A 27,139-nucleotide genomic window follows, 5' to 3' on the forward strand; every position below is an offset into this window, starting at 1 on the left:
CTTGTGGAGCAGGACATAGGCAGACATCTCCAGTGTAAACACAAAGAAGGACAGAGTAGGGGCAGAAAGACATCCCTGACTAATACAAGACATCCCTTGACATGACACTTACCTGAGATGTCCCATGGCATGCCTGGACAGCAAAATACCACCTCTGTGAGGCTGGACCACCACTCAGAGAGCAGGCTTAGGAGGCAGATGAGAAAGATGACGGAATCACAATTAGCAAATATTACTTAACCCCTTACAATATTTAAAAGCAGGTAGACACATTGCAATCGTTTCTGCAAGCAAGACACCTAACACACACAAACGATACATTGGCTTACCTGGAAACAGAGAAACCCTCCTTTTTGAAGGACAACTGGAGATGTTCCCCAGTTTATCATAGATCTGTTTGGCAGCCTCCAACGCTGTAAAATAAACGATTACAATCATTCAAGAAGTTATGACTTACATTTACAAGAACACCACCATTCCTCATAGTATGTTTATTATCCTTTCTACTATAGATGGCTCTGCTGCCTACTACAGTACAGTAACTTAACTAATCCGAGTCCGCTACAAAGGTATCGTTAACGTACCCTTAACGCATTTATCCTCTTCTTGGTTAAAAGAAACAACTAGCACGTACCGATCCATTCCTCTGAATACTCTACCATCAGTGTTCAATATAAATGTAAATAAAAAGTTGTGTGGACTTCTTTTCGTATTATCAAATTCATTTCCGCGCGCTCTCTCTGGTGAAACGGAAGTTGTCATCTAGAGTGCTGGTGACGTCAAGGCGCGACTTCAAAATACAACCGGCGGGAAAATACATTTTTAATGACCATGACCGATATTATCAAAACCAAATATTGTTTTGCATATTCTTTGATGGGTTTCTCCCTAAAATATACCAATATCATCGGTTACATATTAGTAACCGAAAATGTATTACTTATCCATTCAGGATTTCAGGATCAGATTAACAATTTGGACCCAGGAACTGAGTTTTTATCCATGTTTCGACTCAAGACAACGCTGCACCATCTGCTCACATTGGGGGTCAATCTGAAATGATGTGCTCGTAATTCATGTAGTATGTCCAGTTTTACTAAATCTGCCCAGGTAATACTTTACTTTTACACATAACCACATGTGATCTCATTTTATTTAGAACTAGCATTAAATGTGTCACTGTTAGTTATATGCAAAACTCATCGCTTTCCGATGGTACATGTAGCTAACGCTAGCTAGCTATCCGCAATCTGTCCAGCTAGCTAATCTCTTTATTAAATCGTAGTCTTAAATTACAGTGGGATATTTTCTTGCAATGATTTATAGTATGAATTGAATCCGTGTGCCCAAGCCAGCCTGCAGCGACATGTTTGTGTCTTGAGAGCTGACAACTGTGTGTTGATGAGGGATGCTGTGCTACTACTGTGTCTGAAACTCTGAATTGACTTGATCTCTCTCTATTCCCCTTTATTCAGCAATGGGCTACCTTTGCCAGGTCGTGGTACCTGATAGACGCTCGGATGCAGCCTCCAGGGAAGATTGCCACTATGTGTGCAATCAGGCTACAGGGGAAACACAAACCTATCTACCATGCACTGAGTAAGTAGACGGCTAGCTAGTATGCCCATTTAGAAATGTACGAATGATGTGTTTTCCTGAATGTGTGTGACTGTGCAATGCAGTTGATTTGAGTATTTCATTTGATGTTTCCTTCACAGCCAGCCAGGACACGTTCTCTATATTCAGAGATGTTTTTGCAGCTATAACAATGACCACATGGTGGGGCTAAAGGATCACTGTGAAACCAATAGACCACAACTATGCACATAACCAGAAGGCTCAGATAGTACCCACCACTTATTTTTCATCAACCGCCTTCAGCATTCTTTCAAAACCTGTGTCTCTTCACACTAATTTAATAGAATTTTATTTGACTGTGAGGTGAATGACTCATCACCTGATGTAAATGTCCATGTGTAAACCTTTATTGAACGAGGCAAGTCCAGTTAAATTCTTATTTACAATGACGGCCTACCCCGGCCAGCGCTGGGTCAATTGTGCGCCGCCCTATGGGATTCCTAATCACGGCCGGATGTGATACAGCCTGGATTCGAACCAGGTACTATAGTGACGCCTCTTGCACTGAGATGCAGTGCCTTACACCACTGCGCCACTCGGCAGCCCCTCGGGATAGAGAACCATGTCCGTTACTTTCCCCTCATCCCTGGAGCTGTGCTCTGTTAACGGCTGTGTGTGGCCAGGGACCCTGAGGGATAGAGAACCCTGTCCATTACTTTCCCCTCATCCCTGGAGCTGTGCTCTGTTAACGGCTGTGTGTGGCCAGGGACCCTGAGGGATAGAGAACCCTGTCCATTACTTTCCCCTCATCCCTGGAGCTGTGCTCTGTTAACGGCTGTGTGTGGCCAGGGACCCTGAGGGATAGAGAACCCTGTCCATTACTTTCCCCTCATCCCTGGAGCTGTGTTCTGTTAATGGCTGGAATCATATTCTATTAAATGTTTCATGCTGGTTGTTGAATGACCATTCAAACTAAGAAGGGGTTAATTCTCTTGTTTTATACAGTACCAGTCAAAGGTTTGGACACACCTACTCATTCAAGGGTTTTTCAAAAAAAAAAAATATTTTCTACATTGTAGAATAATAGTGAAGACATCACAACTATGAAATAACACATGGAATCATGTAGTAACCAAAAAAAGTGTTTATCAAATGAAAATATATTTGATATTTTAGGTTCTTCAAAGTAGCCACCCTTGATGACAGCTTTTCACACTCTTGGCATTCTCTCAGCCAGCTTCACCTGGAATGCTTTTCCAACAGTCTTGAAGGAGTTCCCACATATGCTGAGCACTTGTTGGCTGCTTTTCCTTCACTCTGTGGTCCAACTCATCCCAAACCATCTCAATTGGGTTGAGGTCGGGTGATTGTGGAGCCCAGGTCATCTGATGCAGCACTCCATCACTCTCCTTCTTGGTCGAATAGACCTTACACAGCCTGGAGGTGTGTTGGGTCATTGTCCTGTTGAAAAACAAATGATTGTCCCACTAAGCCCATTCCAGATGGTATGGCGTATCGCTGCAGAATGCTGTGGCAGCCATGCTGGTTAAGTGTGCCTCGAATTCTAATTAAATCACAGACAGTGTCACCAGCAAAGCACCCCCACACCACCTCCTCCATGCTCCATTCACCTACTCTGCGTCTCACAATGACAGAGTGGTTGGAACCAGAATTCTAAATGTTGGACTCTTCAGACCAAAGGACAGATTTCCACCGGTCTAATGTCCATTGCTCGTGTTTGTTGGCCCAAACACGTTTGTTCTTATTGGTGACCTTTAGTAGTGGTTTCTTTACAGCAGTTCCACCGTGACGGCCTGAACATCAACTGTTCTCCTCTGAAAGGTTGATGTTGAGGTGTGTCCATTACTTCAACTCTGCACATTTATTTGGGCTGGTAATTCTAATGAACTTATCCTCTGCAGCAGAGGTAACTCTGGGTCTTCCTTTCCTTTGGCGGTCCTCATGAGAGACAGTTTCATCATAACACTAGATGGTTTTTGCGACTGCACTTGAAGAAACGTTTAAAAGTTCTTGAAATTTTCCGGATTGACTGACCTTCATGTCTTAATGTAATGATGGACCCCTCTGAATCAGAGAGGTGCGGGGGACTGCCTTAATTGACATCTAGGTCATCAGCGCCTGGGGAACAGTGGGTTAACTGCCTTGCTCAGGGGCAGAACAACAGATTTTTACCTGTCAGCTCGGGGATTCGATCCAGCAACCGAAACGCTCTAACCACTAGGCTACCTGCAAGTCAACCACTTAGTCATCTATCATTCTCTACCCATATATCTAATTCAGAAACCACTTTTTTGTGGTGGCAGGCAATGGAATGATGAATCTTTTCCTGTTTTCCTTGATCATCTTTTGAAAGGACCTAAAGAACATCCCTTGGAACATGTCAGCAAAATGTGTTTCTATAGAGTTGGTGATGTTTCCTAATGAGCATGTGTCTCTGTGTTCCTCAGGTGATGTTGGAGACCATGTAGTAGTCATGAACACCAGACACATAGCCTTCTCTGGGAACAAATGGGAACAGAAGATGTACTCCTCTCACACCCAGTAAGGCCTTGCTCAGACTGTCTGTCTGTTACACATGGAATAACCAGTGAACACGAGCGAGTGTTATTCTGTACCTGTGTTTACTCATCAATCAAGAAGAACTTCATTGAAACATGAAGCATGTGAACTGATCTGTGTAATGAGGGATGTGGTTGACTAAGCCTATGTGTGTAAAGTTGATTGTCATACAAAAGTGTGCCTTCCTCAAAATTCAGTTTTGTTTCTTTCCCAAAGGTACCCGGGTGGATTTAAACAAGTCACAGCCACCCAGCTACATTTGAAAGACCCCAAAGCGGTAAGTATTGCGAGTCAGTTTATTAGGTACACCTGTCTAGCACCGAGTCGGACCACCCTTTGCCTCCAGAACAGCCTGAATTCTTCGGGACCATTCCACAGGGATGCTGGTCCATGTTGACGCGATGGCATCACACAGTTGCTGCAGATTGGATGGTGGTACACCACAGCCACCAGCCTGTACCGTTGACACCAGGCAGGATGGGTCCATGGACTCTGCCATCAGCATGACTCAACAGAAACCGCGGTTCGTCGGACCAGGGAATGTTTTTCCACTCCTCAATTGACCAGTGTTGGTGATCAGTCGCCCACTAGCGCCACTTTTTCTTTTTTTAGCTGATAGGAATGGAACCCGGTGTGGTCGTCTGCTGCAATAGCCCATCCATGACAAGGATCGACTAGTTGTACGTTCTGAGATGCCGTTCTGCACACCACTGTTGTACTGTGCTGGTATTTGTCTGTTTGTGGCCCGCCTGTTAGCTTGCACGGTTCTTAGCCTTCTCCTTCCACCTCTCTCATCAACGAGCTGTTTTACAGGACTGCAGCTGACTGGATGTTTTGTGTTTGTCTCTCCGTTCTCTGTAAACTCTAGACATTGTCGTGTGTGAAAAGCCCAGGAATGCGGCCATTTCTGAGACACTGGATCCGACTCGCCTGGCACCGACGATCATACCGCGCTCAACGTCGCTTAGGTCGCTGGTTCTGCCCATTCTAACGTTCAATAGAAGGGTAACTGAATGCCTCGATGCCTGTCTGCCCTGCTTTATATAGCAAGCCACAGCCACGTGACGACTCACTGTCTGTAGGAGCGATCCATTTACGTGAACAGGGTGGTGTACCTAATAAACTGACCGGTTAGTTAACTACTGTTTTATTTGTGGGCTACTGCAGTCTGTTTGGAAACACTGAATAAACACTGTCCTCTCAGGTGTACCTATACAGTAACTTCAGCCTTTAAAGTTTCATTCCTAGGCCTGGATAAAGCTGCATTTCATAAGTCATCAAAATGTCAGAATTGCATGGCTTTCAGGTAGGAGTTGCATTTTGTGTTGCTGTTTTGTATCGATTCTATTTTTTTATTTGATGAAATATGAGCTATCCCACAGTTGTGTGACGTGTTCTGTCTATAAACGTTACAAATGGCTCGCTGGTGTGAGCGAGAGAGAATGAATTATGGTGTAATTAATTGTCTGTCCTTGTAAGTCTCCCGTCCCTCCCATTCCTCTGGTTCCAGAGAGGTAGTGTTCTCCTGCAGAATCATCAGGGAGGATTTTAGACGTGTGCTTTTCAGACAGACACTTGTGTATTATCACAGACACACAGGATCTCTGCTGATGCAGGTCTGTCAGACGATTAGACCTTTAGGAGAGTGTCTGCTGTAATCTGGGGAAAGGCCTAGCTGGGTGTGCAGGAAGATAAAGGAGCAGCAGCACAGCTTCTAAATAAAACTAAACCCATTTCAGCTTGAATTCGGCTATATATGTTTTCTCTCCTCTCTGCCTTGCTCTTATTTAGATAGATGGTGTTAATAATGTTTTAGTGTATACTTTTTGTTTGTGTTGCCTCAAATACATGAATGTTTCAACAGTGCCATCCCAAGTGGTTCACTGAGGAAATGTACCTATAGCTAAGCCCACATATATATTAATGAAATGTACCTATAGCTAAGCCCACATATATATTAATGAAATGTACCTATAGCTAAGCCCACATATATATTAATGAAATGTACCTATAGCTAAGCCCACATATATATTCCCACATATATATTAATTAAATGTACCTGTAGCTAAGCCCACATATATATTAATTAAATGTACCTATAGCTAAGCCCACATATATATTCATTAAATGTACCTATAGCTAAGCCCACATGTATATTAATTAAATGTACCTATAGCTAACCCCACATATATATTAATTAAATGTACCTGTAGCTAAGCCCAAATATATATTCATTAAATGTACCTGTAGCTAAGCCCATATATATATTCATTAAATGTACCTGTAGCTAAGCCCACATATATATTCATTAAATGTACCTATAGCTAAGCCCACATATATATTCATTAAATGTACCTGTAGCTGACTGCCTGCCTGCCCCCAGGCCTCCCCAGCTCTGGCCTGCAGCCTCTCAACCCTCATCGCCCCCCTAGCCCTCTCCAAATCTCCTCTCTCAAATCAAATTCAAATCAAATCAAATTTATTTTTATATAGCCCTTCGTACATCAGCTGATATTCTCAAAGTGCTGTACAGAAACCCAGCCTAAAACCCCAAACAGCAAGCAATGCATGTGAAAGAAGCACGGTGGCTAGGAAAAACTCCCTAGGAAAAACTCCTTAGAAAGGCCAAAAACCTAGGAAGAAACCTAGAGAGGAACCAGGCTATGAGGGGTGGCCAGTCCTCTTCTGGCTGTGCAGGGTGGATATTATAACAGAACATGGTCAAGATGTTAAAATGTTAAAATGTTCATAAATGACCAGCATGGTCAAATAATAATAATCATAGTAGTTGTCGAGGGTGCAACAAGCACGTCCGGTGAACAGGTCAGGGTTCCATAGCCGCAGGCAGAACAGTTGAAACTGGAGCAGCAGCACGGCCAGGTGGACTGGGGACAGCAAGGAGTCATCATACCAGGTAGTCCTGAGGCATGGTCCTAGGGCTCAGGTCCTCCGAGAGAAAGACAGAAAGAGAGAAAGAGAGAATTAGAGAGAGCATATTTAAATACACACAGGACACCGGATAAGACAAGAGAAATACTCCAGATGTAACAGACTGACCCTAGCCCCCCGACACATAAACTACTGCAGCATAAATACTGGAGGCTGAGACAGGAGGGATCAGAAGACACTGTGGCCCCATCCGATGATACCCCCGGACAGGGCCAAACAGGCAGGATATAACCCCACCCACTTTGCCAAAGCACAGCCCCCACACCACTAGAGGGATGTCTCCAACCACCAACTTACCGTCCTAAGACAAGGCCGAGTATAGCCCACAACGATCTCCGCCATGGCACAACCCAAGGGGGGGGCGCCAACCCAGACAGGAAGACCACGTCAGTGACTCAACCCACTCAAGTGACGCACCCCTCCCATGGACGGCATGGAAGAACACCAGTAGGCCAGTGACTCAGCCCCTGTAAAAGGGTTAGAGGCAGAGAATCCCAGTGGAAAGAGGGGAACCGGCAAGGCAGAGACAGCAAGGGCGGTTCGTTGCTCCAGCCTTTCCATTCACCTTCACACTCCTGGGCCAGACTATACTTAATCATAGGACCTACTGAAGAGATAAGTCTTCAGTAAAGACTTAAAGGTTGAGACTGAGTCTGCGTCTCTCACATTGGTAGGCAGAACATTCCATAAAAATGGAGCTCTATAGGAGAAAGCCCTACCTCCAGCCGTTTGCTTAGAAATTCTAGGGACAATTAGGAGGCCTGCGTCTTGTGACCGTAGCGTACGTGTAGGTATGTACGGCAGGACCAAATCGGAAAGATAGGTAGGAGCAAGCCCATGTAATGCTTTGTAGGTTAGCAGTAAAACCTTGAAATCAGCCCTTGCCTTAACAGGAAGCCAGTGTAGGGAGGCTAGCACTGGAGTAATATGATCCAATTTTTTGGTTCTAGTCAGGATTCTAGCAGCCGTATTTAGCACTAACTGAAGTTTATTTAGTGCTTTATCCGGGTAGCCGGAAAGTAGAGCATTGCAGTAGTCCAGCCTAGAAGTAACAAAAGCATGGATTAATTTTTCTGCGTCATTTTTGGACAGAACATTTCTGATTTTTGCAATGTTACGTAGATGGAAAAAAGCTGTCCTTGAAACAGTCTTGATATGTTCTTCAAAAGAGAGATCAGGGTCCAGAGTAACGCCGAGGTCCTTCACAGTTTTATTTGAGACGACTATACAACCATCCAGATTAATTGTCAGATTCAACAGAAGATCTCTTTGTTTCTTGGGACCTAGAACAAGCATCTCTGTTTTGTCCGAGTTTAAAAGTAGAAAGTTTGCAGCCATCCACTTCTTTATGTCTGAAACACAGGCTTCTAGCGAGGGCAATTTTGGGGCTTCACCATGTTTCATTGAAATGTACAGCTGTGTGTCGTCCGCATAGCAGTGAAATTTAACATTATGTTTTCGAATGACATCCCCAAGAGGTAAAATATATAGTGAAAACAATAGTGGTCCTAAAACGGAACCTTGAGGAACACCGAAATTTACAATTGATTTGTCAGAGGACAAACCATTCACAAAGACAAACTGATATCTTTCCGACAGATAAGATCTAAACCAGGCCAGAACTTGTCCATGTAGACCTATTTGGGTTTCCAATCTCTCCAAAAGAATGTGGTGATCGATGGTATCAAAAGCGGCACTAAGATCTAGGAGCACGAGGACAGATGCAGAGCCTCGGTCTGACGTCATTAAAAGGTCATTTACCACCTTCACAAGTGCAGTCTCAGTGCTATGATGGGGTCTAAAACCAGACTGAAGCGTTTCGTATACATTGTTTGTCTTCAGGAAGGCAGTGAGTTGCTGTGCAACAGCTTTTTCTAAAATTTTTGAGAGGAATGGAAGATTCGATATAGGCCGATAGTTTTTTATAATTTCTGGATCAAGATTCGGCTTTTTCAAGAGAGGCTTTATTACTGCCACTTTTAGTGAGCTTGGTACACATCCGGTGGATAGAGAGCCGTTTATTATGTTCAACATAGGAGGGCCAAGCACAGGAAGCAGCTCTTTCAGTAGTTTAGTTGGAATAGGGTCCAGTATGCAGCTTGAGGGTTTGGAGGCCATGATTATTTTCATCACTGCGTCAAGAGATATAGTACTAAAACACTTTAGTATCTCCCTTGATCCTAGGTCCTGGCAGAGTTGTGTAGACTCAGGACAATGGAGCTTTGGAGGAATACCCAGATTTAAAGAGGAGTCTGTAATTTGCTTTCTAATGATCATGATCTTTTCCTCAAAGAAGTTCATAAATTTATTACTGCTGAAGTGAAAGCCATCCTCCATTTGCGAAGGCTGCTTTTTAGTTAGCTTTGCGACAGTATCAAAAAGAAATTTTGGATTGTTCCTATTTTCCTCAATTAAGTTGGAAAAATAGGATGATCGAGCAGCAGTGAGGGCTCTTCGATACTGCACGGTACTGTCTTTCCAAGCTAGTCGGAAGACTTCCAGTTTGGTGTGGCGCCATTTCCGTTCCAATTTTCTGGAAGCTTGCTTCAGAGCTCGTGTATTTTCTGTATACCAGGGAGCTAGTTTCTTATGACAGATGTTTTTAGTTTTTAGGGGTGCAACTGCATCTAGGGTATTGCGCAAGGTTAAATTGAGTTCCTCGGTTAGGTGGTTAACTGATTTTTGTCCTCTGACGTCCTTGGGTAGGCAGAGGCAGTCTGGAAGGGCATCAAGGAATCTTTGGGTTGTCTGAGAATTTATAGCACGACTTTTAATGCTCCTTGGTTGGGGTCTGAGCAGATTATTTGTTGCAATTGCAAACGTAATAAAATGGTGGTCCGATAGTCCAGGATTATGAGGAAAAACATTTAGATCCACAACATTTATTCCATGGGACAAAACTAGGTCCAGAGTATGACTGTGGCAGTGAGTAGGTCCAGAGACATGTTGGACAAAACCCACTGAGTCGATGATGGCTCCGAAAGCCTTTTGGAGTGGGTCTGAATATTAGAATATTATCTGCTATGACTACAAGATCCGATAGGAATTCAGGGAACTCAGTGAGGAACACTGCATATGGCCCAGGAGGCCTGTAAACAGTAGCTATAAAAAGTGAGTGAGTAGGCTGCATAGATTTCATGACTAGAAGCTCAAAAGACGAAAACGTCATTGTTTTTTTTTTTGTAAATTGAAATTTGCTATCGTAAATGTTAGCAACACCTCCGCCTTTGCCGGATGCACGGGGGGTATGGTCACTAGTGTAACCAGGGGGTGAGGCCTCATTTAACACAGTAAATTCATCAGGCTTAAGCCATGTTTCAGTCAGGCCAGTCACATCAAGATTATTATCAGTGATTAGTTCATTGACTATAACTGCCTTGGAAGTGAGGGATCTAACATTAAGTAACCCAATTTTGAGATGTGAGGTATCACCATCTCTTTCAATAATGGCAGGAATGGAGGAGGTCTTTATACTAGTGAGATTGCTAAAGCGAACACCGCCATTTTTAATTTTGCCCAACCTAGATCGAGGCACAGACACGGTCTCAATGGGGAAAGCTGAGCTGACTACGCTGACTGTGCTAGTGGCAGACTCCACTAAGCTGGCAGGCTGGCTAACAGCCTGCTGCCTGGCCTGCACCCTATTTCATTGTGGAGCTAGAGGAGTTAGAGCCCTGTCTATGTTCGTAGATAAGATGAGAGCACCCCTCCAGCTAGGATGGAGTCCGTCACTCCTCAACAGGCCAGGCTTGGTCCTGTTTGTGGGTGAGTCCCAGAAAGAGGGCCAATTATCTACAAATTCTATATTTTGGGAGGGGCAGAAAACAGTTTTCAACCAGCGATTGAGTTGTGAGACTCTGCTGTAGAGCTCATCACTCCCCCTAACTGGGAGGGGGCCAGAGACAATTAATCGATGCCGACACATCTTTCTAGCTGATTTACACACTGAAGCTATGTTGCGCTTGGTGACCTCTGACTGTTTCATCCTAACATCGTTGGTGCTGACGTGGATAACAATATCTCTATACTCTCTACACTCGCCAGTTTTAGCTTTAGCCAGCACCGTCTTTAGATTAGCCTTAACGTCGGTAGCCCTGCCCCCTGGTAAACAGTGTATGATCGCTGGATGATTAGTTTTAAGTCTAATACTGCGGGTAATGGAGTCGCCAATGACTAGGGTTTTCAATTTGTCAGAGCTAATGGTGGGAGCCGTCGGCGTCTCAGACCCCACAACGGGAGGAGTAGAGACCAGAGAAGTCTCGGCCTCCGACTCCGACTCGCTTAATGGGGAGAACCGGTTGAAAGTTTCTGTCGGCTGAATAAGCGACACCGGTTGAGCATTCCTACAGCGTTTCCCTCCAGAAGCCATGAGAAAGATGTCCGGCTGCGGGGACCGTGCGAGGGGGTTTATACTAACGTTACTATCTGTACTTACTGGTGGCACAGACGCTGTTTCATCCTTTCCTACACTGAAATTGCCCTTGCCTAACGATCGCGTCTGAAGCTGGGCTTGCAGCACAGCTATCCTTGCCGTAAGGCGATCGTTCTCCTGTATATTATAAGTACAACGACTACAATTAGAAGGCATCATGTTAATGTTACTTAGCTTCGGCTGTTTGAAGTCCTGACGAACCATGTCCAGATAAAACCTCCGGGGTGAAAAAGTTGAATGAAAAAAGTTGAGTGAGGGAAAAATTTAAAATATACTGTAATGAAAAAGTAAAAAACCGTCAGGTAGCAAAGTAAGATCGGCAACAAAACGCACAGCAGCGTAAACAAGTCTGCAAGTTGTGACCGGAAACAGGAAACAGGAAATGAAGCACTGAGCAATCTCTCCCCCAGCCCACCTCTCCCTAACTGTCCTCATCCCTCTCCTCAGGCTCCTCCCCAGCCAGTTACATCTCCCTTCCCCTCCTCTCTCTCCCCATCCGTCTCCAGCCCTCCTCAGGCTCCTCCTCAGCCAGTTACATCTCCCTTCCCCTCCTCTCTCTCCCCATCCGTCTCCAGCCCTCCTCAGGCTCCTCCCCAGCCAGTTACATCTCCCTTCCCCTCCTCTCTCTCCCCATCCGTCTCCAGCCCTCCTCAGGCTCCTCCCCAGCCAGTTACATCTCCCTTCCCCTCCTCTCTCTCCATCCGTCTCCAGCCCTCCTCAGGCTCCTCCCCAGCCAGTTACATCTCCCTTCCCCTCCTCTCTCCCCATCCGTCTCCAGCCCTCCTCAGGCTCCTCCCCAGCCAGTTACATCTCCCTTCCCCTCCTCTCTCTCCCCTTCCGTCTCCAGCCCTCCTCAGGCTCCTCCCCAGCCAGTTACATCTCCCTTCCCCTCCTCTCTCTCCCCATCCGTCTCCAGCCCTCCTCAGGCTCCTCTAGCACGTTACACCTCCATTAATGAGATGGATGCATGTCTCTAGCTGAGTTATTCCAGCGGGGGGAGAATCTATCAGAGGTAATTGTGGGTAATGATCACGTTGGGGTGACATCCACCTTCTGTATCCGTGGTGACGGATGGTGTCCCTATACAACACACATCCGTCTTCCACACACCACGGTCGTCATTTAACAGGAATAGGACTGACTAATTTTCACAGGGGATAGATATGTATGAAGGGATTAAGCTGGAAATGGTAGATGAGAGAAAGTCAAATATGAAGAGATTTTCACTTCATTATGACATTTGGATTTTTCTTCCCCTCACTTGGTATTCTTATTGCAGAGGATGGATTTGAGTGGTGGACGGTTATGTAGGAATAACATGTCATTTTGATGGTCGGTTTGCCAATGGAAGGAGGGAGGGACAGAGGGGCAGAGGCACTTTTTATGTAACCTTTATTTAACTAGGCAAGTCAGTTAACCTGTTAGGGCTAGGGGGCAGTATTGACACGGCTGGATAAAAAACGTACCGATTTAATCTGGTTACCACTCCTACCCAGTAACTAGAATATGCATATACTTATTACATATGGATAGAAAACACCCTAAAGTTTCTAAAACTGTTTGAATGGTGTCTGTGAGTATAACAGAACTCAAATGGCAGGTCAAAACCTGAGAGATTCCTTTACAGGAAGTGGCCTGTCTGACCATTTCTGGAACTTCTTTGCCATCTCTATCTTTTACTAAGGATCTCTGCTCTAACGTGACACTTCCTACGTCGTCCATAGGTGCTCAGAGCCCGGGAAAAACCTGAATGTCGTCATCCCAGCCCCAGGCTGAAACACATTATCGCCTTTCTCAAGTGGCCGATCAAGGGACTCTGGGCTTAGGCGCGTGACCTGACCGCCCCCGTCTTTGTGATTTTTTCCTCTGTTTGCCGAAAAGGAGATTCCCGGTCGGAATATTATCGCTTTTCTACGAGAAAAATGGCATAAAAATTGATTTTAAACAGTGGTTGACATGCTTCGAAGTACGGTAATGGAATATTTCGAATTTTTTTGTCACGAATTGCGCCATGCGCACGACCCTTCTTTACCATTTCGGATAGTGTCTGGAACGCACGAACAAAACGCCGCTATTCGGATATAACGATGGATTATTTTGGACCAAACCAACATTTGTTATTGAAGTAGCAGTCCTGGGAGTGCATTCTGACGAAGACAACAAAAGGTAATCAAACTTTTATAATAGTAAATATGATTATGGTGAGTGCTAAACTTGCCGGGTGTCTAAATAGCTAGCCCATGATGCCTGGGCTATGTACTTAGAATATTGCGAAATGTGCTTTCACCAAAAAGCTATTTTAAAATCGGACATATCGAGTGCATAGAGGAGGTCTGTATCTAAAATTCTTAAAATAATTGTTATGCTTTTTGTGAACGTTTATCGTGAGTAATTTAGTAAAATGTTAGCGAATTCCCCGGAAGTTTGCTAGTTCTGAACGTCACATGCTAATGTAAAAAGCTGGTTTTTGATATAAATATGAACTTGATTGAACAAAACATGCATGTATTGTATAACATAATGTCCTAGGGTTGTCATCTGATGAAGATCATCAAAGGTTAGTGCTGCATTTAGCTGTCTTCTGGGTTTTTGTGACATTATATGCTAGCTTGAAAAATGGGTGTCTGATTATTTCTGGCTTGGTACTCTGCTGACATAATCTAATGTTTTGCTTTCGTTGTAAAGCCTTTTTGAAATCGGACAGTGTGGTTAGATTAACGAGAGTCTTGTCTTTAAATAGCTGTAAAATAGTCATATGTTTGAGAAATTGAAGTAATAGGATTTTTAAGGTTTTGAAAATCGCGCCACAGGCTTCAAGTGGCTGTTACGTAGGTGGGACGAATTCGTCCCGCCTAGCCCATAGAGGTTAAGAACAAATTCTTATTTACAATGACGGCCTACCAGGGAACAGTGGGTTAACTGCCTTGTTCAGGGCAGAATAACAGATTTTTACCTTGTCAGCTCAGGGATTCGATCCAGCAACCTTTCGGTTACTGGCCCAACGCTCTAACCACTAGGCTACCTGCCTCCCCCTTGCTGAGCATTCAGGGTATTAGTTCAAGGATAACACCATTTCTTTCATATGACCTAAATGATTTGCTACCAGTTGGCTCCAAGAAACACTGAATATGTTTCACACCACAGAGTGAGGGAGGGATACGAGGAATAGAACCAGCCTGTTAAAATGGTAGGAGAATATTAAAGGGGTCTATAAAGTCGTCTACAGGGGAGATTGCTCAGTACTCTTTCTATCTAGAGAGGGTAAGGTGGAGATATTACCATATTGCTTAAACCTCATTCTCTCAGATCCACCCAAGTGTCTCTAGGGGTAGGGCTGAATAGAGGGGTTGTTTCTGGACAGGGTCATAGAGAACAGACATGAGGGGTATAGTACAAAGAAGAACAATTATTTAACCAGCTAACGTTGATAAACAACCAGAAATATCTATTGTTTTTCTGTTTCATTAAGAAAGCTAAACTTAGATATGTGTTTTTGGTTGTTGGGTAAATTAGACCATGCCCATTTTCAAGCATATCTTTCTAAAAACAAATGAGGGAAGTTAGCTGGCTAACAACTCATTGATCCTGCTTAGTAGTACACCCGTCTGGACCTAACAGGATCTCCACTGGTCACCACTGGAGACATATTAAAGATGGGTCAATGATGGACCTCGACCTTGCTCTTCTCCAGAGCTGTAACCATGACAACCCTGATCCAACTGTCTTACATCAAATGTCTGTGTTAGTGTCCCAAATGGCACCCTATTCCCTATTTAGTGTGCTAGGATTCCCTATATAGTGTGCTAGGACTCCCTACATAGTGCGCTAGGACTCCCTACATAGTGCGCTAGGACTCCCTATATAGTGCGCTAGGACTCCCTATATAGTGCGCTAGGACTCCCTATATAGTGCGCTAGGACTCCCTACATAGTGCGCTAGGACTCCCTACATAGTGCGCTAGGACTCCCTACATAGTGCGCTAGGATACCCTATATAGTGTGCTAGGACTCCCTACATAGTGCGCTAGGACTCCCTATATAGTGCGCTAGGACTCCCTACATAGTGCGCTAGGACTCCCTACATAGTGCGCTAGGATTCCCTACATAGTGCGCTAGGATACCCTATATAGTGCAATAGGATTCCCTATATACCTCAGCCACGCTCAAGGTCCTAAACGATATCTTAACAGCCATCGATAAGAAACAATACTGTGCTACCATATTCATCGACCTGGCCAAGGTTTTCGACTCTGTCAATCACCACATCCTCATTGGCAGACTCAATAGCCTTGGTTTCTCAAATGATTGCCTCGTCTGGTTCACCAACTACTTCTCTGATAGAGTTCAGTGTGTCAAATCTGAGGGCCTGTTGTCCGGACCTCTGGCAGTCTCTATGGGGGTGCCACAGGGTTCAATTCTTGGGCCGACTCTTTTCTCTGTATACATCAATGATGTCGCTGTTGCTGCTGGTGAGTCTCTGATCCACCTCTACGCAGACGACACCATTCTGTATACTTCTGGCCCTTCTTTGGACACTGTGTTAACTACCCTCCAGACGAGCTTCAATGCCATACAACTCTCCTTCCGTGGCCTCCAACTGCTCTTAAATGCTAGTAAAACTAAATGCATGCTCTTCAACCGATCGCTGCCCGCACCTGCCCGCCCGTCCAGCATCACTACTCTGGACGGTTCTGACTTAGAATATGTGGACAACTACAAATACCTAGGTGTCTGGTTAGACTGTAAACTCTCCTTCCAGACTCACATCAAACATCTCCAATCCAAAGTTAAATCTAGAATTGGCTTCCTATTTCGCAACAAAGCATCTTTCACTCATGCTGCCAAATATACCCTAGTAAAACTGACCATCCTACCGATCCTCGACTTCGGCGATGTCATTTACAAAATAGCCTCCAAAATAGCCTCCATAAATTGGATGCAGTCTATCACAGTGCCATCCGTTTTGTCACCAAAGCCCCATATACTACCCACCACAGCGACCTGTACGCTCTCGTTGGCTGGCCCTCGCTTCATACAAACCCACTGGCTCCAGGTCATCTACAAGACCCTGCTAGGTAAAGTTCCCCCTTATCTCAGCTCGCTGGTCACCATAGCAGCACCCACCTGTAGCACGCTCTCCAGCAGGTATATCTCTCTGGTCACCCCCAAAGCCAATTCCTCCTTCGGCCGTCTCTCCTTCCAGTTCTCTGCTGCCAATGACTGGAACGAACTACAAAAATCTCTGAAACTGGAAACACTTATCTCCCTCACTAGCTTTAAGCACCAGCTGTCAGAGCAGCTCACAGATTACTGCACCTGTACATAGCCCATCTATAATTTAGCCCAAACAACTACCTCTTCCCCTACTGTATTTATTTATTTATTTTGCTCCTTTGAACCCCATTATTTCTATTTCTACTTTGCACTTTCTTCCACTGTAAATCTACCATTCCAGTGTTTTCCTTGCTATATTGTATTTACTTTGCCACCATGGCCTTTTTTGCCTTTACCTCCCTTATCTCACCTCATTTGCTCACATTGTATATAGACTTATTTTTCTACTATATTATTGACTGTATGTTTGTTTTACTCCATGTGTAACTCTGTGTTGTTGTATGTTGTCGAACTGCTTTGCTTTATCTTGGCCAGGTCGCAATTGTAAATGACAACTTGTTCTCAACTAGTCTACCTGGTTAAATAAAGGTGAAATAAAATAAATGTAGTGCAATAGGATTCCCTATATAGTGCAATAGGATTCCCTATATAGTGTAATAGGATTCCCTATATAGTGCAATAGGATTCCCTATATAGTGCAATAGGATTCCCTATATAGTGTAATAGGATTCCCTATATAGTGTAATAGGATTCCCTATATAGTGCAATAGGATTCCCTATATAGTGCAATAGGATTCCCTATATAGTGCAATAGGATTCCCTATATAGTGCAATAGGATTCCCTATATAGTGTAATAGGATTCCCTATATAGTGTAATAGGATTCCCTATATAGTGCAATAGGATTCCCTATATAGTGCAATAGGATTCCCTATATAGTGCAATAGGATTCCCTATATAGTGCGCTAAGGTGCCATTAGGGACTGAATCTGAGTAGCCTATCCAATCGATGGATCCAGAGTTCAATGATTGATCCTTCTTCTCCTTCCTTCTTTCTTCTTCTACCTCCAGATAGTAAAGCTGGCAGTGTACGGGATGCTGCCTAGGAACCTCTCCAGAAGGACCATGATGCAACGGCTACACCTCTTCCCTGAAGATGTAACACTTGTCTTTTAAGACTTTGACATCTAATATGTGTGAAAATGAAATGACAAGTTTTAGTAAAAAGAATGACGCCACACACTACACCTCTTCCCTGAAGATAAAATAACTGCTCTTTATTCCCCTGTTGTGGACTGAATATGTCTTGACATGTTGATTTGATTGATTAAATTTGTTTCATCATTTTAAATGACGACATATTCAGCCAAGAGCAAGCAGAACAGAAATATCAGCGATAACACAAGTCTGACTTGTTTCCAATAAACACAAGTCTGACTTGTTTCCAATAAACACAAGACTGACTTGTTTCCAATAAACACAAGTCTGACTTGTTTCCAATAAACACAAGTCTGACTTGTTTCCAATAAACACAAGTCTGACTTGATTCCAATAAACACAAGACTGACTTGTTTCCAATAAACACAAGTCTGACTTGTTTTCATTGTGGTAAAGCATTTAGACAAGTCTAGTCTGACTGTAGCTTCTCTGCCCATTTATACGGTATATAAATATAAAAGTCTTATTTTCCCTTGACTTGCACCTCTCTCTTACCCAGGTGTTTTTTCCCTCTCTGAAAAGTGAAGACACCTACAGACCTAAGTCTGTGTTCCTGTCCCTGGCTAGAGCCTAGGTGCCATACAGATCCATGAAATGACTATGTTGTATGTAATTGTATGGCAGGATCTTCCTGAGGACATCCTTCTGAACCTGACAGAGGAGCTGCCTCAGCCCAGAGAGATCCCTCGCAGACTGAATGAGTACAGCCAGGAGGAACGAGAAGCCTTCCCCACTCTATGGACCCCGTGAGTAGCTTCTTCTCCCGGTCTTCCTCCATGGACGCAGACATGCAAACACACACCCTCTCTCTCACATCTTCACACACACACACCATCCTTAATCACACCCACATATCCTCACACACACACACAGCTCTCTCCACCCCGACCTGCACTGAACCTCTATCTCATTTAGAACAGCCTGGTCTATAGAGGAACAGCCTGGTCTATAGAGGCACAGCCAGGTCAATAGAGGAACAGACTGGTTTATAGAGGAACAGACACATTTAGAACAGCCTGGTTTATAGAGGAACAGCCTGGTTTATAGAGGAACAGACACATTTAGAACAGTCTGGTTTATAGAGGAACAGACACATTTAGAACTGCCTGGTTTATAGAGGCACAGCCTGGTTTATAGAGGCACCGACACATTTAGAACAGCCTGGTTTATAGAGGAACAGCCTGGTTTATAGAGGAACAGACACATTTAGAACAGTCTGGTTTATAGAGGAACAGACACATTTAGAACAGCCTGGTTTATAGAGGAACAGACACATTTAGAACAGCCTGGTTTATAGAGGAACAGACACATTTAGAACAGTCTGGTTTATAGAGGTACAGCCTGGTTTATAGAGGAACAGACACATTTAATAACAGCCTGGTTTATAGAGGAACAGCCTGGTTTATAGAGGAACAGACACATTTAATAACAGCCTGGTTTATAGAGGAACAGACACATTTAGAACAGCCTGGTTTATAGAGGAACAGACACATTTAGAACAGTCTGGTTTATAGAGGAACAGACACATTTAGAACAGACTGGTTTATAGAGGAACAGACACATTTAGAACAGTCTGGTTTATAGAGGAACAAACACATTTAGAACAGACTGGTTTATAGAGGAACAGCCTGGTTTATAGAGGAACAAACACATTTAGAACAGTCTGGTTTATAGAGGAACAGCCTGGTTTATAGAGGAACAGACACATTTAATAACAGCCTGGATTATAGAGGAACAAACACATTTAGAACAGTCTGGTTTATAGAGGAACAGCCTGGTTTATAGAGGCACAGACACATTTAGAACAGCCTGGTTTATAGAGGAACAGACACATTTAATAACAGCCTGGTTTATAGAGGAACAGCCTGGTTTATAGAGGAACAGACTCATTTAGAACAGTCTGGTTTATAGAGGAACAGACACATTTAATAACAGCCTGGTTTATAGAGGAACAGCCTGGTTTATAGAGGAACAGACTCATTTAGAACAGCCTGGTTTATAGAGGAACAGACACATTTAGAACAGCCTGGTTTATAGAGGAACAGACACATTTAGAACAGTCTGGTTTATAGAGGAACAGTCTGGTTTATAGAGGAACAGACACATTTAATAACAGCCTGGTTTATAGAGGAACAGACACATTTAGAACAGTCTGGTTTATAGAGGCACAGACACATTTAATAACAGCCTGGTTTATAGAGGAACAGACACATTTAGAACAGTCTGGTTTATAGAGGAACAGACACATTTAGAACAGCCTGGTTTATAGAGGAACAGCCTGGTTTATAGAGGAACAGACACATTTAGAACAGTCTGGTTTATAGAGGAACAGCCTGGTTTATAGAGGAACAGACACATTTAGAACAGTCTGGTTTATAGAGGAACAGCCTGGTTTATAGAGGAACAGACACATTTAGAACAGCCTGGTTTATAGAGGAACAGCCTGGTTTATAGAGGAACAGACACATTTAGAACAGTCTGGTTTATAGAGGAACAGCCTGGTTTATAGAGGAACAGCCTGGTTTATAGAGGAACAAACACATTTAGAACAGTCTGGTTTATAGAGGAACAGCCTGGTTTATAGAGGAACAGTCTGGTTTATAGAGGAACAAACACATTTAGAACAGTCTGGTTTATAGAGGAACAGCCTGGTTTATAGAGGAACAGTCTGGTTTATAGAGGAACAAACACATTTAGAACAGTCTGGTTTATAGTGGAACAGTCTGGTTTATAGAGGAACAGACACATTTAGAACAGCCTGGTTTATAGAGGAACATCCTGGTTTATAGAGGAACAGACACATTTAGAACAGCCTGGTTTATAGAGGAACAGACACATTTAGAACAGCCTGGTTTATAGAGGAACAGCCTGGTTTATAGAGGAACAGACACATTTAGAACAGCCTGGTTTATAGAGGAACAGCCTGGTTTATAGAGGAACAGCCTGGTTTATAGAGGAACATACACATTTAGAACAGCCTGGTTTATAGAGGAACAGACACATTTAAAACAGCCTGGTTTATAGAGGAACAGCCTGGTTTATAGAAGAACAGACACATTTAGAACAGCCTGGTTTATAGAGGAACAGCCTGGTTTATAGAGGAACAGACACATTTAGAACAGCCTGGTTTATAGAGGAACAGACACATTTAAAACAGCCTGGTTTATAGAGGAACACACATTTAGAACAGCCTGGTTTATAGAGGAACAGCCTGGTTTATAGAGGAACAGACACATTTAGAACAGTCTGGTTTATAGAGGCACAGACACATTTAGAACAGTCTGGTTTATAGAGGAACAGCCTGGTTTATAGAGGAACAGACACATTTAGAACAGCCTGGTTTATAGAGGAACAGCCTGGTTTATAGAGGAACAGCCTGGTTTATAGAGGAACAGACACATTTAGAACAGTCTGGTTTATGGGCAGCCGGAGAGGAACAGCACGACAGCGGTTTGAGGAACAGCCTGCGCCTGGTTTATGAGGCAGCCGAACAGCCTGGTTTATAGAGGACAGACCGCAGCGGGGGACAGCCGGTTTGGGACCGACACAGCGCCTGGTTTATAGAGGCACAGCCTGGTTTATAGAGGAACAGACACATTTAGAACAGTCTGGTTTATAGAGGAACAGCCTGGTTTATAGAGGAACCGACACATTTAGAACAGCCTGGTTTATAGAGGAACAGCCTGGTTTATAGAGGAACAGACACATTTAGAACAGTCTGGTTTATAGAGGAACAGACACATTTAATAACAGCCTGGTTTATAGAGGAACAGACACATTTAGAACAGCCTGGTTTATAGAGGAACAGACACATTTAATAACAGCCTGGTTTATAGAGGAACAGACACATTTAGAACAGTCTGGTTTATAGAGGAACAGACACATTTGGAACAGCCTGGTTTATAGAGGAACAGACACATTTAGAACAGCCTGGTTTATAGAGGAACACACATTTAGAACAGCCTGGTTTATAGAGGAACAGCCTGGTTTATAGTGGAACAGCCTGGTTTATAGAGGAACAGCCTGGTTTATAGAGGAACAGCCTGGTTTATAGTGGAACAGACACATTTAGAACAGACTGGTTTATAGAGGAACAGCCTGGTTTATAGAGGAACAGACACATTTAGAACAGACTGGTTTATAGAGGTACAGCCTGGTTTATAGAGGCACCGACACATTTAGAACAGCCTGGTTTATAGAGGAACTGACACATTTAGAACAGCCTGGTTTATAGAGGCACAGCCTGGTTTATAGAGGAACAGCCTGGTTTATAGAGGAACAGACACATTTAGAACAGTCTGGTTTATAGAGGAACAGCCGGATTTATAGAGGAACAGACACATTTAGAACAGCCTGGTTTATAGAGGAACAGACACATTTAGAACAGTCTGGTTTATAGAGGAACACACACTTAGAACAGCCTGGTTTATAGTGGAACAGCCTGGTTTATAGTGGAACAGCCTGGTTTATAGAGGAACAGCCTGGTTTATAGTGGAACAGACACATTTAGAACAGCCTGGTTTATAGAGGAACAGCCTGGTTTATAGAGGAACAGCCTGGTTTATAGAGGAACAGCCTGGTTTATAGAGGAACAACCTGGTTTATAGTGGAACAGACTTGTTTATAGTGGAACAGACTGGTTTATAGTGGAACAGCCTGGTTTATAGTGGAACAGCCTGGTTTATAGAGGAACAGCCTGGTTTATAGTGGAACAGACACATTTAGAACAGCCTGGTTTATAGAGGAACAGCCTGGTTTATAGAGGAACAGCCTGGTTTATAGAGGAACAGCCTGGTTTATAGAGGAACAACCTGGTTTATAGTGGAACAGACTTGTTTATAGTGGAACAGACTGGTTTATAGTGGAACAGCCTGGTTTATAGACACATACCATAGTTCTATTACAGACTGCTGTGATCCTTCAGTCATGGCACTGATCCATTGTTCCTCAGTCCACAGCCTGCTATTCATATCAGCCGTGAAGCAGTTAAATGCCTTATGATACTGCTCTCTACAAGAGCGGACAAATCTCTAAGCATTTTATGACCTAAATGCTACGCTAGCTTTAGCTTACCACAAACATTCAAATAACTAGTAGAAACCCAAAATAATTATTTAGTGAAGAACGGGATAAAACATTTTTGTGTGTGTTCGTGTGAAACCTACTTCTGTGCCGGTAAGTAAGGATGGAAACAGTATAGCACCGTGTTCCTGTGGTCTTTATTGATGTGAGAAACGGGTTCTTGTTACCGGGCTGACAAATGATTCCATTATTATAAAGAGCACGGCATGTTGAAACGTGATCGGTCACGTTCCTATAGAGTTAAGTAAGGGTGTGGCTCAATGAGGGGTAATGGTGGTCTGAGCCAGGGACTGACCTCTCATTAAATCCGCGACAGACGACAGACAGACAGACAGACAGACGACAGACGCAGACAGACAGACAGACAGACAGACAGACAGACAGACAGACAGACACTTTCAAACACTGATACCCCACGTGTGTTAATGCACTTAAGATCGTTCCTTTTTAAAGTTGTATTGAAGTACTATAGAAGTACTCTGTAATTGAATTCATGCTAACTTTTTATGAGGCCAGTAATTCATCCCAATGAGCAGTGGAACCGAGGAGGGTTTTAGAGAGCAGTATGTTTATATGGGTTCTCTCTCTAATAACCACAGCAGTGATTGGTCAGGACGACCCTACGGAGCGTGTCCATTAAAACATATCATATAGGAAGTACTGACGTGATAATGAGACGGACAGAACAGCCACTACATTACTTCCTGTCTGTAATTGAAGGAAATGGGAGTTTTCAATCTGATAGAAAACTGCGAAATTCCAGAATTACGTGACATAATTCTTGTAGTGTAATGTTTTGCCTACTGGGTGGGGAGTTTGTTGTGTTTGATTCTGATCACACATACTCAAATGGGCTGCAGCTATAACTCGCTTGGAATAACACAGAAGTGAGAAATGAAGCTTAACAGTGACTTGATGTAGTGTTTATAGAGTGTTAACTGGTGTAGTAGTTACAGGGTGTTAACTGGTGTAGTGGTTACAGGGCGTTAACTTCTCTAGTGTAGGGTGCAGTATTTTGACATCCGGATGAAAAGCGTGCCCGGAGTAAACTGCCTGCTACTCAGTCCCAGAAGCTAAGATATGCATATTATTAGTAGATTTGGATAGAAAACACTCAGAAGTTTCTAAAACTGTTTGAATGATGTCTGTGAGTATAACAGAACTCATATGGCAGGCAAAAACCTGAGGAAAAAATCCAACCATGAAGTGTGGAAATCTGAGGTTTGTAGTTTTTCAAGTGATTCCCTATCCAGTATACAGTGTCAATGGGGTCATTTTGCACTTCCTAAGGCTTCCACTAGATGTCAACAGTCTTTAGAACGTTGTTTCATGCTTCTACTGTGAATGGGGAGAGAATAAGAGCATATGGAGTCAGATGACTGAGAAAATGATATGGCACTCCCGTGAGAGTTAGCTGTGTTCCTTTTCTTTTTTGAAGACAAAGGAATCGTCCAGTTGGAATATTATGGTTTATGATAAAAACATCCTAAAGATTGATTCTATACATCATTTGACATGTTTCTACGAGCTGTAATATAACTTTTTTGACTATTCGTCTGAACTAACTGCGCGAGCACAGTGGATTTGAATAACTCAACTGAACGCGCAAACAAAAAGGAGATATTTGGACATAAAGGATGGACTTCATCAAAACAAATGAACATTTATTGTGGAACTGGGATTCCTGGGAGTGCATTCCGATGAAGATCATCAAAGGTAAGTGAATATTTATAATGCTATTTCTGAGTTTTGTTGACTCCACAAAATGGCGAGTGTGGTTTTGTGACTGAGCGCCGTACTCAGATTATTTGAAAGTGTGCTTTCGCTGTAAAGCTTTTTTGAAATCTGACACAGCGGTTGCATTAAGGAGAAGTGTATCTATAATTCTTTGAAAAAGAGTTGAATATTTTATCAACGTTTATGATGAGTATTTCTGTAAATTTATGTGCTCATTCACCGGAAGTTTTGGGAGGCAAAACATTTCTGAACATTACACGCCAATGTAAAATGTTTTTTTTTTTTCTATAAATATGAACTTTATCAAGCAAAACATACATGTATTGTGTAACATGAAGTCCTATGAGTGCCATCTGATGAAGATCATCAAAGGTTATTGATTCATTTTAGCTGTATTTCTGGTTTTTGTGACGCCTCTCCTTGCTTGGAAAATGGCTGTGTGGTTTTTCTTGTCTCGGTGCTGTCCTTACATAATCTAATGATATGCTTTCGCCGTAAAGCCTTTTTGAAATCGGACAATGTGGTTGGATTAACGAGAAGTGTATCTTTAAAATGGGATATAATAGCTGTTTGTTTGAGAAATTTGAATAATGAGATTTTTGTTGTTTTGAATTTGGCGCCCTGCTATTTCACTGTCTGTTGAATAGTGTGTCCCGCGGGTGGACGCTAGCGTCCCACATACCCCAGAGAGGTTAACTGGTGTAGTGGTTACAGGGCGTTAACTGGTGTAGTGGTTACAGGGCGTTAACAGGAGGAGACTGAGAACTGAGTCGGTGGTGTCTGTGTGTGAGAATAGGGGAGTGTTCGGCCGCCAGCACTGAGGAGAGAAATCACTCTTCTAGTTGGTTTCCACAGCAGGAGAGGAGAATAGAACTATCACAATAACGACTACTGTACGTAGTCCTAGTTCTATAGCTAGGATAGCATCATGTTGTTGATGTCCTAGTTCTATAGCTAGGATAGCATCATGTTGTTGTTCCTAGTTCTATAGCTAGGATAGCATCATGTTGTTGATGTCCTAGTTCTATAGCTAGGATAGCATCATGTTGTTGATGTCCTAGTTCTATAGCTAGGATAGCATCATGTTGTTGATGTCCTAGTTCTATAGCTAGGATAGCATCATGTTGTTGTTGTCCTAGTTCTATAGCTAGGATAGCATCATGTTGTTGTTGTCCTAGTTCTATAGCTAGGATAGCATCATGTTGTTGATGTCCTAGTTCTATAGCTAGGATAGCATCATGTTGTTGATGTCCTAGTTCTATAGCTAGGATAGCATCATGTTGTTGATGTCCTAGTTCTATAGCTAGGATAGCATCATGTTGTTGATGTCCTAGTTCTATAGCTAGGATAGCATCATGTTGTTGATGTCCTAGTTCTATAGCTAGGATAGCATCATGTTGTTGATGTCCTAGTTCTATAGCTAGGATAGCATCATGTTGTTGATGTTCTATAGCTAGGATAGCATCATGTTGTTGATGTCCTAGTTCTATAGCTAGGATAGCATCATGTTGTTGATGTTCTAGTTCTATAGCTAGGATAGCATCATGTTGTTGATGTCCTAGTTCTATAGCTAGGATAGCATCATGTTGTTGATGTCCTAGTTCTATAGCTAGGATAGCATCATGTTGTTGATGTCTCTATAGCTAGGATAGCATCATGTTGTTGATGTTCTATGGCTAGGATAGCATCATGTTGTTGTGTCCTAGTTCTATAGCTAGGATAGCATCATGTTGTTGATGTCCTAGTTCTATAGCTAGGATAGCATCATGTTGTTGTTGTCCTAGTTCTATAGCTAGGATAGCATCATGTTGTTGATGTCCTAGTTCTATAGCTAGGATAGCATCATGTTGTTGATGTCCTAGTTCTATAGCTAGGATAGCATCATGTTGTTGATGTCCTAGTTCTATAGCTAGGATAGCATCATGTTGTTGATGTCCTAGTTCTATAGCTAGGATAGCATCATGTTGTTGATGTTCTATAGCTAGGATAGCATCATGTTGTTGATGTCCTAGTTCTATAGCTAGGATAGCATCATGTTGTTGATGTCCTAGTTCTATAGCTAGGATAGCATCATGTTGTTGATGTTCTATAGCTAGGATAGCATCATGTTGTTGATGTCCTAGTTCTATAGCTAGGATAGCATCATGTTGTTGATGTCCTAGTTCTATAGCTAGGATAGCATCATGTTGTTGATGTCCTAGTTCTATAGCTAGGATAGCATCGTGTTGTTGATGTCCTAGTTCTATAGCTAGGATAGCATCATGTTGTTGATGTTCTAGTTCTATAGCTAGGATAGCATCATGTTGTTGATGTTCTAGTTCTATAGCTAGGATAGCATCATGTTGTTGATGTCCTAGTTCTATAGCTAGGATAGCATCATGTTGTTGATGTTCTAGTTCTATAGCTAGGATAGCATCATGTTGTTGATGTCCTATAGCTAGGATAGCATC

General features: G+C 43.0%; 2 protein-coding genes across 3 annotated transcripts in view; one reads left to right on the forward strand and one right to left on the reverse strand.

The window, feature by feature from the left end:
- LOC145850525 (mdm2-binding protein) overlaps positions 1–767 on the reverse strand; it is a 47,981-nt gene extending 47,214 nt beyond the window's left edge. The window contains exons 1-3 of one of the 2 annotated variants that reach the window (XM_082975952.1): positions 585–767; positions 330–413; positions 113–186 (exon numbers count right to left, since the gene is read on the reverse strand). In XM_082975952.1, coding sequence (XP_082832078.1) covers positions 113–186; positions 330–413; positions 585–762 — 336 coding nt within the window. In that variant the 5' untranslated portion in view covers positions 763–767. The remainder of the gene's footprint in view (positions 1–112; positions 187–329; positions 414–584) is intronic. The other variant, XM_082975953.1, reaches the window with a different exon arrangement.
- Positions 768–963: 196 nt separating this feature from the next.
- The window catches only part of LOC123727721 (large ribosomal subunit protein uL13m), a 35,916-nt gene continuing 9,740 nt past the window's right edge, over positions 964–27,139 (forward strand). Inside the window, exons 1-6 of the mRNA XM_082975954.1 lie at positions 964–1,110; positions 1,476–1,599; positions 4,047–4,140; positions 4,375–4,435; positions 17,724–17,810; positions 18,495–18,616. Coding sequence (XP_082832080.1) covers positions 1,084–1,110; positions 1,476–1,599; positions 4,047–4,140; positions 4,375–4,435; positions 17,724–17,810; positions 18,495–18,616 — 515 coding nt within the window. The 5' untranslated portion in view covers positions 964–1,083. The remainder of the gene's footprint in view (positions 1,111–1,475; positions 1,600–4,046; positions 4,141–4,374; positions 4,436–17,723; positions 17,811–18,494; positions 18,617–27,139) is intronic.

Source organism: Salmo salar, chromosome 05, assembly GCF_965601325.2.
Source record: "Salmo salar chromosome 05, fSalSal1, whole genome shotgun sequence".
NCBI lineage: Eukaryota > Metazoa > Chordata > Actinopteri > Salmoniformes > Salmonidae > Salmo > Salmo salar.